General features: G+C 44.5%; 2 protein-coding genes across 2 annotated transcripts; both read left to right on the top strand.

The window, feature by feature from the left end:
• Positions 1-690: 690 nt before the first annotated feature.
• LOC106866720 lies at positions 691-8,299 on the top strand (the record flags this gene model as incomplete). Its single annotated transcript, XM_014902387.1, has 7 exons — positions 691-963; positions 1,330-1,722; positions 4,775-4,894; positions 4,991-5,561; positions 6,411-7,327; positions 7,622-7,842; positions 8,254-8,299. Coding segments are annotated over exons 1-7 (2,541 nt in total), but the record flags the coding sequence as incomplete, so codon positions are not given.
• Positions 8,300-12,224: 3,925 nt separating this feature from the next.
• Positions 12,225-16,182, top strand: LOC100830668 (protein transport protein Sec61 subunit alpha). The gene is made up of 7 exons (XM_003577965.4): positions 12,225-12,382; positions 13,438-13,785; positions 13,988-14,215; positions 14,297-14,651; positions 14,743-14,867; positions 14,970-15,105; positions 15,591-16,182. The coding sequence occupies exons 2-7, from the start codon at positions 13,442-13,444 to the stop codon at positions 15,828-15,830; spliced, it is 1,428 nt and encodes a 475-aa protein (XP_003578013.1). The 5' UTR covers positions 12,225-12,382; positions 13,438-13,441; the 3' UTR covers positions 15,831-16,182.
• Positions 16,183-16,361: the final 179 nt, after the last annotated feature.

Here is a 16,361-nt window from a genome sequence, read left to right as displayed (position 1 = left end):
GACCTCCTAGATCCTCACTAATGAAACATATTACATACATAGATCGACGGAAACACAAATACCTCAATCCACAAGACAAGCCCTTTTCACAAAGGCATTTGTAGCCCGTTTAAGGATCCCATCGCTAGAGGTGGGAGTAGAAAACCGATGATTAACCATCGGCAAACGCTTCACATGAGCTTGTTGCTCGGTTGCTTCGCCGCCACCATTTCGGGATATCATGAAAGGAGGCCAGGAAGGCCCAATTCCAGCTTCGTCTAATCCAAAACAACATCAACCTGCCCTTGTAGGTCAAAGCATAGGACGACACACAACTCACCAGCTACATGTTGGCACCGAAACAAATGTCGTCGAAAAGATGTAATCACCAGATTAGCATAGTGTCTCACATATTTTCGAGAAGCACAAAAAGTTCCAAACTAACCTTGAAAAAGGATCTGCACAATAACCCACAAACAACATTACAATATAATTTTTTGCATCCACGAAGAGTTTCAACATTGAGAGAAATGAATGTTTTTTGATAGTGAGAAAATTACTCAAAACCACCACAATTGAGACAACCTTTTAGGAAAACTACCTTTTTTTAAATTTTTTACAAATGACCACCTTTTTTGAGCACATGAGTATTTCTGCGCACTTATTAAGCACTTGATGCTGTTTTGATGCGAAACTTGCAGATGGGTCCACATGTCGGTGCCAACTTTCTGCCACGCTGGACAAGCTCATGCGGTCGTGCCCCTCCTCCCGTCTCCGCTTCCCCTACCGTGTTCCCCTCCGGTGCCGGCACAGTGCGAGGAGCTTCAGCATGACGAGGAAGACGAGTCAGAGCCCATGAAGCGGCACCAGAAGGGCCCACCCTGCGCCTACACGTACCCGCTCCTGACGCGCGCCTCCACCTCCTCCTCGTACGACTCCGGCAGGACGAGCTCCTGCGCGCTGCCGTGGCATCCACGCGCTCCGGTTGCCCGGCCGCGCCGGCGGTGGTGGCCGAGATCCCGCGTGTGAGCGCGTCGGGGCGCGTGGTGTTCCGCAGGCTGGAGCACGCCCGCCGCGGCCGGCAGAGGGAACCATGGCAGCATGGCTGCCGTCGTCGTCGTTCGGTCGTTCCGTACTTCCGTTTTGCCACGGCGGCAACTAGTAACTGCCCGCCCGCCATGAACTTCGCCCGGCAGCAAGGCGACGAGGAGGACCCGCCCGCCATGAACTGCACCGCCCACCAACTCCAAGGAGCCGCTGTGTAGACCGAGCTGTGCAGAGAGATCACCCTGGCCAGCGGCGGAGACGGAACATAGAAAAATAATTTGCTCCCTGAGGTTCTTGGCGCAGGAAGAGAGCTCACCGTCTGCTCCTTCTGTTAGTACAGAGCCCAACTCCCTCGATGATTTTCATGGTGGACTCACACATGCACACAAGCTATTCGATGAAATAGCAGCAAACAGCAGAACTGAGACAGACGAGCGCCTGAGCCTCATCGACGTGCTGGTGACCACGACTACCATGGGGCAGTTCACATTGGAGGCGCTGACCAGCGTGGCAAGGAGCTTCCGCACATGTGCAGGTCGGCAGCGGGGGCAGGATGTTGCAGCAGCGAGGAGGCCGTCGACGGCCGTAGCGTCGATGTCATTGTCGCAGCGCACGAAGGAGGTCGCGAGGAGCAGGTTCTGTATGCCAGGCTCTTCGTACCGCAGGAAGTCGACTTCCACCGACGGGGCCACGGCGGTGAGCGAGGGAGAAAAAGGGACGCCCGACTAAAGTAGTTGTGGGCCTATGGCGCTGTTGGAAATATGCCCTAGAGGCAATAATAAATTTGTTATTATCATATTTCATTGTTCTTGATAAATGTTTATTGCCCATGCTATAATTGTATTGATTGGAAACTCAAATACATGTGTGGATAAATGAACAAATACCGTGTCCCTAATACGCCTCTACTAGATTAGCTCGTTGATTAAAGATGGTTAAGGTTTCCTAACCATAGACATGTGTTGTCATTTAATAACGAGGTCATATCATTAGGAGAATGATGTGATGGACAGACCCAAACCTAAACATAGCTTTTGATCGTGTCACTTAAGTTTAAGTTGCTTATGTTTTATTATGTCAAGTATTATTTCTTTAGACCATGAGATCATGCCACTCCCTAGTACCGGAAGAATACTTTGTGGGCATCAACCGTCATCTCGTAACTGGGTGATCATAAAGGTGTTTTTCAGGTATCCCAGAAGGTGCTTGTTGGGTTGTATGGATCAAGACTGGGATTTGTCACTCCTTGTGACGGAGAGATATCTCTGGGCCCTCTCGGTAATATAACATCCTAATGAGCTTGCAAGCATGTGACTAATGTGTTTAGTTGCGGGGGTATTATATTACGGAACGAGTAAAGAGAACTTGCCGGTAACGAGATTAAACTAGGTATGGCGATACCGACGATCAAATCTCGGGCAAGTAATATATCGCGAGACAAAGAGAATTGGATACTGGATTAATTGAATCCTCGACATAGTGGTTCAACCGATGAGATCTTCGTGGAATATGTGGGAACTATTATGGACATCCAGGTCCCGCTATTGGTTATGTCCACATGTTCTCGAACCCGTAGGGTCACACACTTAACGTTTCATGTTGCTTGGGTTAGATGAGATAAATGATGATGATATCGAATTATGATTCGGAGTCTTGGATGGGATCCTAGACGCAACGAGGAGCTCCGGAATGTTCCGGAGATAAAGATTTATATATGAAAAGTTGTTTTCAGGGTTCTGGAAAGTTTGGAATATTTCCCGGTTTTGACCGGGAAGCTTCTAGAAGGTTCCGGAGGGATCCGGAGGGTTCCACCTTGAGGCCCACCTATCCCTGGGCTAAATGGGCCTGTGAGGGAGCACCCTGGCCTTAATGGGCCGAGGGGCTAGCCCACAGGGCCCATGCGGCCAGGAGGAGAGTCCTGGCCGCGGGAGAGTCCTGGCCGCATGAGAGTCCTGGCCGCCGGAGAGTCCTGGCCGCGGGATAGTCCTGGCCGGCCACGCCTCCTCTACCCCTATATAAATAGAAGGGGGGGGCAAGGGAGAGAGACACCCCAAGCTTTCAGTTGGATCTCTCTCCCCTGAGCCCTCCTCTCCTCCTCTTCTCACGCGCACGGCGTAGCCCTGCCCGTGAGAATATTCACCATAGTCACCACGCCGTCGTGCTGCCGGGATCTCGTCTACCTCTCCCTCTCGCTTGCTGGATCGAGGAAGGAGGAGATAACGTGAAGCTGAACGTGTGGATACCAAGGAGGTGCTGTCCGTTCGGCACTGAGATTGATCTCATTGAAAGTTCCACTACACCAACAACGATCTCGTGATCGTAACGCTTAGCGGTCTACGAGGGTATGGTGTTCATGATCCCTCTCGTTACATACATCTAGTATATATATTCTTGGGTTTCTTCCGCACTTCTCGTAGGAAAATTTTTGTTTCCTATGCAACGAACCTAACAGTGGTATCAGAGCTAGATCTATGCGTAGATGTTTTGTACGAGTAGAACACAATTTAGTTGTGGGCGTTGATGTTCATATTGCTACCTCCTTTGTGCACTATCGGATTTTGCGGGATAGTGGGATGAAGCGGCTCGGACCAACCTTACTTGTCTTCGCACAAGAGACCGGTTCCGCAATTAACATGCAACTTGTATTGCATAAGGCGGCTGGCGGGTGTCTGTCTCTCCCACTATAGTTGAAATCTGATTTGCAATGGGAGGCCTATATGGTTAATAAGCAATTTGTATATCACCGTTGTGGCTTTTGCGTAAGTAAGAACGGTTCTTTTAGTGCAGCCCCTAAAGCCACGTAAAACATGCAACAACAAAGTAGAAGCGTCTAACTTGTTTTTGCAGGGGCATGTGATGTGGTATGGCCAAGATATGATATAATATATTTGATGTATGAGATGATCATGTTTTGTAATATTTCACGACTTGCATGTCGATGAGTTTGGCAACCGGCAGGAGCCGTATGGTTGTCTCATTAATTATTGTATGACCTTCGTGTCAATGATTTAATCGCCATGTAATTGCTTTACTTTATCGCTAGTAGTAGCAATAGTCGTAGTAGCAATAGTTGGTGGAGGCAACTATACATGACGCCCGAGGACCTAGGCGCCATGCTGGTGATGATGGAGATCATGCCCGTGCTTTGGAGATGGAGATCAAAGGCACACGAAGAGAAGGCCATATCATGTCACATTATTTATGCATGTGATGTTTATCCCTTTTATGCATCTTATTTTGCTTAGTTGACGGTAGCATTATAAGATGATCCCTCATTATTAATATCAAGATAATAATGTGTTCTCCCTTAGTATGCACCGTTGCAAAAGTTCGTCGTTTTGAAGCACCACGTGATGATCGGGTGTTATAAACTCTACGTTCGCATACAACGGGTGTAAGCCAGTTTTACACATGCAGGAATACTTTGGTTAACTTGACGAGCCTAGCATGTATAGACATGGCCTCGGAACACAAGGAACCGAAAGGTTAAACATGAGTCATATGAATGATGTGATCAACATGCTGATGTTTACCATTGAAGCTACTCCATCTCACGTGATGATCGGACTTGGTGTAGTGGATTTGGATCATGTGTCACTAAACAACCCGAGGGATGTTGATTTTAGTGGGAGTTCATTAGTAATTTGATTAGCTTGAACTTATTATCATGAACTTAGTCTAATTGCCTTTGCAAATATACTGTAGATCAATGGCTCGTACTACGTTCAATATGAATACCCTCCTAGAGAAAGATAAACTGAAGTCCAATGGAAGCAACTTTACGGACTGGTTCCGGAATGTGAGGATTATCCTTGAAGCTGCCAAAAAGGCTTATGTTTTTGATGCAGCGCTTGGTGCAGAACCCGCAGCAACTGAGTCTGCTGACGTTAGGAACGTTTGGCTGACTCAATCTGAGGACCACAATGTAGTTAGGTGCGGCCTCTTGCTTGGTATGGAACCTGAGCTCCAAAAGCGTTTTGAGCACCACTCGGCATATGCTATGATTGGGGAACTGAATACTTTATTTCAGACCCAAGCCCGTGCGGAGAGGTATGATGCCTCCGAAAGGTTCTTTAACTGCAAGATGGAGGAGAACAGCTCCGTTAGCGAGCACGTGCTCAGAATGTCTGGGTACGCCGACCGCCTGAGACAACTGGGAATTGAGATTCCTAATGAATTAGGCATTGACCGGGTTCTTCAGTCACTACCACCTAGCTATAAAAGTTTTGTGGTGAACTACAATATGCAAGGGATGGATAGGACACTTCCTCAGCTCCTCGCGATGTTAAAAACTGCGGAGGTGGAAATCAAAAAGGAGCATCAAGTGTTGATGGTCAATAAGACCACCAGTTTCAAGAAGGCAAAGGGTAAGAAGGGAAATTTCAAGAAGGGTGGCAAAACTGTTGCCACTCCCGCGAAGAAGTCCAAATCTGGACCTAAGCCGGATACTGAGTGCTTCTACTGCAAGGGAACTGGCCACTGGAAGCGTAACTGCCCCAAGTACTTGGCAGATAAGAAGGCTGGCAACGTCAAAGGTATATTTGATATACATGTTATTGATGTGTACCTTACTAGTACTCGTAGTAGCACCTGGGTATTTGATGCTCACATTTGTAACTCGAAACAGGAGCTACAGAATAAACGAAGACTAGCAAGAGATGAGGTGACTATGCGCGTCGGGAATGGATCAAAAGTTGATGTGATCGCCGTCGGCACGCTCCCTCTACATTTATCTTCGGGATTAGTTTTAAACCTTAGTAATTGTTATTTGGTGCCTGCGTTGAGCATGAACATTATATCAGGATCTTGTTTAATGCAAGACGGTTATTCATTTAAATCAGAGAATAATGGTTGTTCGATTTATATGAGTAATATCTTTTATGGTCATGCACCACTTGTGAATGGTTTATTTCTATTAAGTCTCGATAGTAGTGACACACATATTCATAATGTTAATGCCAAAAGGTGCAAAGTGGATAATGATAGTTCAACATATTTGTGGCACTGCCGTCTAGGTCATATTGGTATAAAACGCATGAAGAAACTCCATTCTGATGGACTACTTAAATCACTTGATTTTGAATCATTTGATACATGTGAACCATGCCTCATGGGTAAGATGACTAGAACCCCGTTTTCAGGCTTAATGGAACGGGCCAGTGACTTGTTGGAGATCATACATACTGATGTGTGCGGACCAATGAGTGTTACAACGTGCGGTGGATATCGTTACTTCCTAACCTTCACAGATGACTTGAGTAGATATGGGTATATTTACTTAATGAAAAACAAGTCTGAGACATTTGAGAAATTCAAGGAATTTCAGAATGAAGTGGAGAATCATCGTAACAAGAAAATTAAATTTCTACGATCGGATCGTGGAGGTGAATATTTGAGTTACGAGTTTGGCACGCATTTAAGACAATGTGGAATTGTTTCACAACTTACGCCGCCTGGAACACCACAACGCAATGGTGTGTCCGAACGTCGTAATCGTACTTTATTGGATATGGTACGGTCTATGATGTCTCTTACTGATTTGCCACTGTCGTTTTGGGGTTATGCATTAGAGACAGCCGCATTCACTTTAAATAGTGCACCATCTAAATCCGTTGAAACGACACCGTATGAATTATGGTTTGGCAAGAAACCTAAGCTGTCCTTTCTTAAAGTTTGGGGATGCGAAGCTTATGTAAAAAGGCTACAACCTGATAAGCTCGAACCCAAGTCGGAAAAATGCGTCTTCATAGGATACCCTAAAGAAACAATTGGGTACACCTTCTATCACAGATCCGAAGGAAAAGTGTTTGTCGCTAAGAACGGGTCCTTTCTAGAGAAGGAGTTTCTCTCGAAAGAAGTGAGTGGGAGGAAGGTAGAGCTCGATGAGGTTATTGAACCTTCTCTCGAATTTGAGTGTAGCGCAGCACCAGAAACTGTTCCCGTGCATCCTGCATCAGCTAGAGAGGAAGCTAATGATAATGATCATGAAGTTTTGAATGAGACAACTACTGAACTTCGCAGGTCGACGAGAACACGTAATACTCCTGAGTGGTACAATGTTCGTGTCATGAATGTCATGTTGTTGGACAACGATGAACCTGCGAATTATGAGGAAGCGATGATGAGCCCAGACTCCGAAAAATGGTTAGAAGCCATGAAATCCGAAATGGGATCCATGTATGAAAACCAAGTATGGACTTTGGTAGACTTACCGAATGACCGAAAGGCCGTTGAGAACAAATGGATTTTCAAGAAGAAAACAGATGCTGATGGAAATGTTACCGTCTATAAAGCTCGACTTGTCGAAAAAGGTTTTCGACAAATTCAAGGAGTTGACTACGATGAGACTTTCTCACCCGTAGCGATGCTAAAGTCTGTTCGGATTATGTTAGCAATTGCTGCATTTTTCGATTACGAAATTTGGCAGATGGATGTCAAAACCGCGTTCCTTAATGGTCACATTGAGGAAGAGTTATACATGGTTCAGCCCAAAGGTTTTGTCGATCCTAAGGATGCTAATAAGGTATGCAAACTTCAGCGTTCCATTTATGGGCTGAAGCAAGCATCTCGGAGTTGGAATCTCCGTTTTGATAAGGTGATCAAAGGGTTTGGATTTGTCCAAACTCACGGAGAAGCTTGTATTTACAAGAAAGTGAGTGGGAGCTCTGTAGCATTTCTAATACTGTATGTGGATGACATATTGCTGATTGGGAATGATATAGAACTTCTTAAAAGTGTTAAAGGCTATTTGAATAAAAGTTTTTCAATGAAAGACCTTGGTGAAGCAGCTTACATATTAGGCATCAAGATTTATAGAGATAGATCAAGACGCCTGATAGGACTTACACAAAGTACATACCTTGACAAAGTTTTGAAAAGGTTTAAAATGGATCAAGCAAAGAAAGGGTTCTTGCCCATGTTGCAAGGTAAGACATTGAGTAAGACTCAGTGTCCAGCTTCGGCAGAAGATAGAGAAAAGATGAATAGTATCCCCTATGCCTCAGCCATAGGCTCTATTATGTATGCCATGCTGTGTACTAGACCAGACGTGTGTCATGCTGTTAGTTTGACTAGCAGGTACCAAAGTGATCCAGGAGTGGAACACTGGACAGCAGTTAAGAATATCCTTAAGTACCTAAAAAGGACTAAAGAAATGTTTCTCGTTTATGGAGGTGACGAACAGCTCGTCGTAAAGGGTTACGTCGATGCTAGTTTTGACACTGATCCGGATGACTCTAAGTCTCAATCCGGATACGTATTTATTTTGAATGGTGGTGCAGTTAGCTGGAGGAGTTCCAAGCAGAGCGTTGTGGCAGCATCAACAACTGAAGCGGAATATGTGGCTGCTTCAGAAGCGGCACAGGAAGGAGTTTGGATGAAGGAGTTCATATCTGAACTTGGTGTGGTTCCGAGTGCGTTGGATCCCATGGACATCTATTGTGACAACACTGGTGCCATAGCCAACGCCAAGGAGCCGAGGTCTCACAAGAATTCCAAGCATATTAAACGCCGGTTTCACACTATTCGTGAATATGTCAAGGATGGTGACATAAAGATTTGCAAAATACATACGGATCTGAATGTCGCAGACCCGTTGACTAAACCTCTTCCACGAGCAAAACATGATCAACACCAAGACTCCATGGGTGTTAGATTTATTACAATGTAAACTAGATTATTGACTCTAGTGCAAGTGGGAGACTGTTGGAAATATGCCCTAGAGGCAATAATAAATTTGTTATTATCATATTTCATTGTTCTTGATAAATGTTTATTGCCCATGCTATAATTGTATTGATTGGAAACTCAAATACATGTGTGGATAAATAAACAAATACCGTGTCCCTAATACGCCTCTACTAGATTAGCTCGTTGATTAAAGATGGTTAAGGTTTCCTAACCATAGACATGTGTTGTCATTTAATAACGAGGTCATATCATTAGGAGAATGATGTGATGGACAGACCCAAACCTAAACATAGCTTTTGATCGTGTCACTTAAGTTTAAGTTGCTTATGTTTTATTATGTCAAGTATTATTTCTTTAGACCATGAGATCATGCCACTCCCTAGTACCGGAAGAATACTTTGTGGGCATCAACCGTCATCTCGTAACTGGGTGATCATAAAGGTGTTTTTCAGGTATCCCAGAAGGTGCTTGTTGGGTTGTATGGATCAAGACTGGGATTTGTCACTCCTTGTGACGGAGAGATATCTCTGGGCCCTCTCGGTAATATAACATCCTAATGAGCTTGCAAGCATGTGACTAATGTGTTTAGTTGCGGGGGTATTATATTACGGAACGAGTAAAGAGAACTTGCCGGTAACGAGATTAAACTAGGTATGGCGATACCGACGATCAAATCTCGGGCAAGTAATATATCGCGAGACAAAGAGAATTGGATACTGGATTAATTGAATCCTCGACATAGTGGTTCAACCGATGAGATCTTCGTGGAATATGTGGGAACTATTATGGACATCCAGGTCCCGCTATTGGTTATGTCCACATGTTCTCGAACCCGTAGGGTCACACACTTAACGTTTCATGTTGCTTGGGTTAGATGAGATAAATGATGATGATATCGAATTATGATTCGGAGTCTTGGATGGGATCCTAGACGCAACGAGGAGCTCCGGAATGTTCCGGAGATAAAGATTTATATATGAAAAGTTGTTTTCAGGGTTCTGGAAAGTTTGGAATATTTCCCGGTTTTGACCGGGAAGCTTCTAGAAGGTTCCGGAGGGATCCGGAGGGTTCCACCTTGAGGCCCACCTATCCCTGGGCTAAATGGGCCTGTGAGGGAGCACCCTGGCCTTAATGGGCCGAGGGGCTAGCCCACAGGGCCCATGCGGCCAGGAGGAGAGTCCTGGCCGCGGGAGAGTCCTGGCCGCATGAGAGTCCTGGCCGCCGGAGAGTCCTGGCCGCGGGATAGTCCTGGCCGGCCACGCCTCCTCTACCCCTATATAAATAGAAGGGGGGGGCAAGGGAGAGAGACACCCCAAGCTTTCAGTTGGATCTCTCTCCCCTGAGCCCTCCTCTCCTCCTCTTCTCACGCGCACGGCGTAGCCCTGCCCGTGAGAATATTCACCATAGTCACCACGCCGTCGTGCTGCCGGGATCTCGTCTACCTCTCCCTCTCGCTTGCTGGATCGAGGAAGGAGGAGATAACGTGAAGCTGAACGTGTGGATACCAAGGAGGTGCTGTCCGTTCGGCACTGAGATTGATCTCATTGAAAGTTCCACTACACCAACAACGATCTCGTGATCGTAACGCTTAGCGGTCTACGAGGGTATGGTGTTCATGATCCCTCTCGTTACATACATCTAGTATATATATTCTTGGGTTTCTTCCGCACTTCTCGTAGGAAAATTTTTGTTTCCTATGCAACGAACCTAACAGGCGCTCCATCCAGGAGAGCTCGCCGGTGTGGAGAAACTCCTCTCAGGTGTTTGGCAGCTCGAGGAAGGAGAGCTCCTGGCCGACATGGGGCGGTGCCAAGGTCAGAGAGAGAGAGCGGCCCGTGGGATGGACCGGTTCAGACCCCTTGTCCAGCGAGGCAGCTAGCCGGCACTGACATGTGGTCCTCTTGTCAGGTTTCACATCAAAACGAGATCAACTGACTTATCAGTGCGCGGGAGTACTTTTGTGCTCAGAAGCGGTGGTCATTTGTAAAAAAATTAAAAAAATATGGTTTTTCTAAAAGGTTGTCCTAATTGTGGTGGTTTTGTGTAATTTTTTCTTTAATAGTAGAATCTGTCGACTGACTACAATTATAATTCTTGTGAAATGTTAATTTAAACTAGTGATTTTTTCCCATAGAAATGACATCTAAGATTACCGAACCAAAGGAATCTTTGTTGTAAAACTTATATCAAATTTCTACAAGTGGCAATCTTAAAATACTAATTTATTTAATTAAAACGCAAAATCATGGATTATGTCTTCACGTTTAGATATTTGAATTATAAATTTCATATACTAAAATTTATTTTTATTTTTTATTCATAAATTTCAGTTCTGTCCCGGCCTGTATAGTGGCAGGGACAGAGTGGACGACGTCACAGCGCCCCAAATAAATTTGGGCCCCAAATTTTGTTTAACTAGTACTAATTCTACAGTTAATTACCGTGAATACAGGGTCCATGAAAAGCAGGGAGAGAGAAAGAAAAAAGCCCACACCGATCGGCCTGTCCAGTGGGGAGAAAACAAAAACTGTACAGGCCTTTATGCATATCGATCTGTAACTTTCTAATTCTTCGATCGACAAATCCATGAACCCCACGGTTGACAGTTCGTCGGTTCCCAAACTCCTAGCGGCATAGCTGATCAGATTGTCTACTCGCTGAATAGCCGATCGATTCTTTCATGCTTTGGATCGATAATTCGACATGGAAAAAACAGCGCCCAGCGGGCAGCGCCCCATCCGCGAGGCCTGAGATTTCTCAGTCCATCGATCGCCCCTGACTGGCTGGTGGCTGGCCGTGACGAGTTGACGCCTATTCTTGTCGTCAACCGTCGTCGTTTTTTTATCACCGGGTGTGCAAACGCGCAGTCACAATTTTTGCATATCTCTAAAATCCATATATTGCATCAAGGATTCAAGGTTAGTTTTTTCTTTTTTTGTTGCCTTGCTAATGATTTAGGGCCACATTTTAGATTCAGCATATGGTCTCAAATTCCTAGGTACGGTCCTGGTTCTGTTTTCATACTAATTTTATTAAAGCACGATATATATTGTAAATTAAAGTTGTAAAATTCAAATTTGTCCAACCCGTATTGCAAACTATTTAATAATCTGTATTAATTTTGAAATTTCAACACCATATAAAGTTCCAACTTTGCAAAGACTCTGCGCCAAATTATAGATATTCAAATTGAAATTATCTAATGCTAGTACATACTTCTGGGTTTATATTTAAATTTTACATCTTAAAATAGCACTGTACTAAACTTAACCGTAGGGAGCCCGGCAGTGTTTCTCATGAACAAGAGGAACCAGTTCTCAGACCGGTGGGCTCACGATCCCGTGAGTCATTCTGGTTGCCGCCCTATGGGTTCTCAGTTCCACGTCACGAGGTCCATCATCCAGCGTTCGTTGCAGATCAGACGGCCTCCGCACCCTCCTACTCCCCAGCCGGTCCCACGCGCAGGGACGGAGGCGTGCCCGCTTCGACCCAATCCTCATCCCTCTCATTCTGAAGTCCCCGCTATTAATTACCTCTTCTCCTCTGCCTCCTCTTTCTCTGTCACTTCTCAGATCTCCCCCCGCTTCCTCCCTAGGGTTTCACGCCCTTGTCAGCCCGCAGCGAAGCTTCCGCTCACCTCGCCGGAGGCGGCAGTGGCAGCGGCCAGGTAAACGTGCTCCCAGCCTACGTACCGTACGGATCTCGCGGCGATCCGGTTGCTTGTCCGCCCCCGATCCGCTTCCCGCGGCCGCGGATCTGTCTCGCATGTTGCTGTTTCCTGTACGATTTGCGTTGAAATCTGCGTTGCGCTGCGCCGTTTGTTCGTGCTTCCTCTTTCGAGGATTGTTTGTCGATGCGGCTGGTTGCCTTGGTAGGTAGTGCCCCGGCCGCAGATCTGTGTCGCATGCAGCTGCGTCCCGCCTAATTTGTGTAGAAATCTTCGTCGCGCTGCGCCGTGTGCGTCATTTGCCCCTCCGAGGTGTGTTTGTCTATGCTGGCTGGTTGCCTTGATAGGTAGGTGAGCTGTCCAGATCCATGCGAATCTAGGATCTAAAGGCTGTTTCATGGTCGGTACGTTCGTTAGCATCGTGAACCCGTGGTCTTTTTTTGGTCGATGCGACGTTTGGTTAGTCGGTTTGTGCTTGATTCAAGGTCGAATTGTCTGCTTTTCTGGGACATTGGTATGGGCTTAGAAAACAACGTTCAATAAGGTGATCGGTATGTAAATACCGCAGCCTAATGCAGTTTAGGCCAAGTACTAGATATAAATTGGTTGGGGGTCCCAGCTAATTAGCTCACAAAATGTTATTGCAAAACTATTGTCCGAGCACTGTAGTTGTGAGGTTTCTGGATGGCATGAAAAGCTTCGCCTGCAGATCTTCTGATCTCATATGTCCTGCTTATGCTAGCTAGGCCTGCTCACATTTTTCAACTGAATTATTGCTATCAAGTTTTAATGAGAAAATAAATATCTTGTTTCACTTAATTGTGACAAAAGAACGTTCTTTGTTCAAATTGCCAATTGTTGTACCTGAACAAGAACTTTATTCTGTGCATTCATTATAGAAGTTCATCGTTACTCTTCTTTGTGATAGCAACCATGATTGAGTTGATAATGCACCAAATGTAAACTGGCGGCTTTCGAGTACTGGATTGTTTAATATTTCAGATGTTCAAGTGTGTGCAAGATAATGCTGATCTGGTTTCTTTTCTTGGGCACAGAACGATGGCTGGCGGCTTTCGAGTACTGCATCTGGTCAGGCCCTTTCTGGCTTTCTTGCCGGAAGTACAGAGTGCTGATAGGAAGATACCATTTAGAGAAAAAGTGATCTACACTGTTATTTCTCTCTTCATTTTCCTGGTGTGCAGCCAGCTCCCGCTCTATGGCATCCATTCAACTACTGGAGCTGATCCTTTCTACTGGATGCGTGTTATTCTTGCATCAAACCGTGGTACTGTCATGGAGCTGGGTATTACTCCAATTGTGACATCTGGAATGGTTATGCAACTTCTAGTGGGATCGAAGATTATTGAAGTTGATAACAGTGTGAGAGAGGATCGTGCTCTTCTGTAAGTATTTTAAAAATTAGCCGAATCTTGTATCTTACTGATCTTTTTCTAAAATTATAAAAAACCGGTGGCTATTGTGCTCTTGGTCATGTATATGTAGTATCAATTCTGCAGTGAATGCCCAATGAAAATTGTATGTCAAATTCATATTTCTTGTATCTGGTAATATGGTGATGAATGATGTGCCTACCTCTTTACACAGGAATGGTGCACAAAAGTTGCTTGGTATTCTGATTGCTATCGGCGAAGCTGTGGCATATGTTCTTTCAGGAATGTATGGTAGTGTGAGCCAACTTGGAACTGGAAATGCTATTCTCATTATACTTCAGCTTTTCTTCGCTGGCATCATTGTCATCTGTCTAGATGAACTTCTCCAGAAAGGCTATGGTTTGGGTTCTGGTATTTCTCTGTTCATTGCTACCAATATCTGGTAAGCATTTTGAACCTTATTTCTCTTACTGAATTTCTATTGTGTTGCAAGTTGTCTTATGGTAAATTTGCTGTTATGTAGTGAGAATATCATCTGGAAGGCCTTTAGCCCCACAACCATCAATAGTGGACGTGGTGCGGAATTTGAAGGAGCTGTCATTGCATTGTTCCATCTGTTGATTACTCGATCTGACAAAGTCCGTGCCCTTCGAGAGGCTTTCTACCGTCAGAATTTGCCAAATGTGACCAATTTACTTGCTACTGTATTGGTCTTTCTCATAGTTATCTATTTCCAAGGCTTCCGTGTTGTCCTTCCAGTGAGATCAAAGAATGCTCGTGGGCAGCAAGGCTCATATCCAATTAAACTATTCTACACTTCGAACATGCCCATCATTCTGCACTCTGCACTGATTACCAACCTATATTTCATATCCCAGGTACAGGCTTCCATTCCAGAGGTGTATTAACTAGGAAAGGAAGCCCTTCCAAGATGTGTAGGTGCTAACTTGTTTCTTTTGTTGATTGTAGCTTCTCTACAGGAAGTACAGTGGAAATTTCCTGGTTAACCTTCTCGGTATATGGAAAGAATCTGAGTATTCTGGCCACTCTATTCCTGTTGGTGGTCTTGCTTACTATGTAACTGCACCATCAAGGTGATAATAGTTAATTGACTTCTCTGCCAACTTGTATCATTTTGCCCTTGGTTTTTGTTACTCTGTCAACTATGCTTACCTTGCATGTTTTGGAAACTGCAGTCTGGCTGATATTCTGGCGAATCCTTTCCATGCATTGTTCTACGTGGTCTTCATGCTGTCAGCATGTGCACTCTTCTCAAAGACATGGATTGAAGTCTCCGGTTCATCGGCTAAGGATGTTGCTAAGCAGCTGAAGGTAAAACATATATGTAGTGTTCATGTTGTCTTATCTAGTTACCGTTCCAGTTTAATATAGCTGTCTCACAGGAGTAGGTCATAACTTTTTGTGGACAATATTTTTTATATGGTTTCAGATCTTGTTTTTTCATATATGATAGCATGTTGTCAAGTTCTGATGTCTGGCCAAAGGTGGTTGTACAATGCAAAATAAGTGTCATTAATGTGGATAAACTGCATAAACTTTTATATCTCCATAGTTTTGGTTTAGTATCCATTAAGAAAACCTTATTACATGTCTCTGGAACTACTGGATCTTTAATAGGATCCTTACAAACTCCAATGGAGTTGGGACATCATATCAGAGTGTTTAGCTAAGTGTTTTATGGACTAATTGTTAAAATGATGGTGATCTAGTGTCTGGATATGGTAATCTAGTTTCCAAATGCAATAATTTTTGTGGAAAAGCCAATAATGAACTTTAACTCTTTGGCAATTCAATAGGAACAACAAATGGTGATGCCAGGCCACCGTGAGTCGAACTTGCAGAAGGAATTGAACAGATACATCCCTACTGCTGCTGCATTTGGTGGAGTATGCATTGGCGCACTGACTGTTCTGGCTGATTTCATGGGTGCAATTGGTTCAGGAACTGGTATACTGCTGGCTGTTACCATTATATACCAATACTTTGAGACCTTTGAGAAAGAAAGGGCGACCGAGCTTGGGTTCTTCGGGTTTTGATATCATAGCTAAAGGAGCATGGTATGGCTACAGCTAAATACTGCTTGGCCGGCTGTTTTGTAGTTGTAAGTGGAGATCTTAAATTCAGCTTAGATTGCCCGAGTTATTTACAACGAGAAATCTGTAGACCCTGTTCAAGCAAGGGCATGGCCATCGTCTATCGTCCTTCCGTAGCCTTCTCATGTCTTTTGACTATAGCAACTGGATGTTTTGGAACGAATTTAGTCATCTGGAGCTTAATATATGTTTCTTTTTGCTTGTGACAATCCTCCGTATTAATCCATCTGATTCATGTAACTGGTGGGGTAAATCATGTTTTTTCTCTGCGCTTGGAGAAAACTAATTGCTGTCATTTTTTTTTGCATATTGCAAGTTATTGATAATCTTTTTTACCGAGCATGTTCATATGTACACCGTTGTTTGAAGTGATTATGTTATGTTGCCTTGTAGCAGCGTGATGTTTTGCCCAGTGGTGTTGTGTACCCAAATATTGGGTGTATAGATTTGGAAAGAAACTAATGCTGGAAAAAT

This window comes from Brachypodium distachyon, chromosome 4, assembly GCF_000005505.3.
Source record: "Brachypodium distachyon strain Bd21 chromosome 4, Brachypodium_distachyon_v3.0, whole genome shotgun sequence".
NCBI lineage: Eukaryota > Viridiplantae > Streptophyta > Magnoliopsida > Poales > Poaceae > Brachypodium > Brachypodium distachyon.
Note: the sequence above shows the minus strand (reverse complement) of the source record. Positions and strands in the feature narration are given on the sequence as shown.

Excerpts from the sequence above, each read along its gene's own strand:
- LOC100830668 (XM_003577965.4), top strand. The coding sequence starts at position 13,442 with ATGGCTGGCGGCTTTCGAGTACTGCATCTGGTCAGGCCCTTTCTGGCT. Across the intron at positions 13,786-13,987 it reads AGAGAGGATCGTGCTCTTCT|GAATGGTGCACAAAAGTTGC; the intron begins GTAAGTATTTTA and ends CTCTTTACACAG. Across the intron at positions 14,652-14,742 it reads ACCTATATTTCATATCCCAG|CTTCTCTACAGGAAGTACAG; the intron begins GTACAGGCTTCC and ends TGTTGATTGTAG.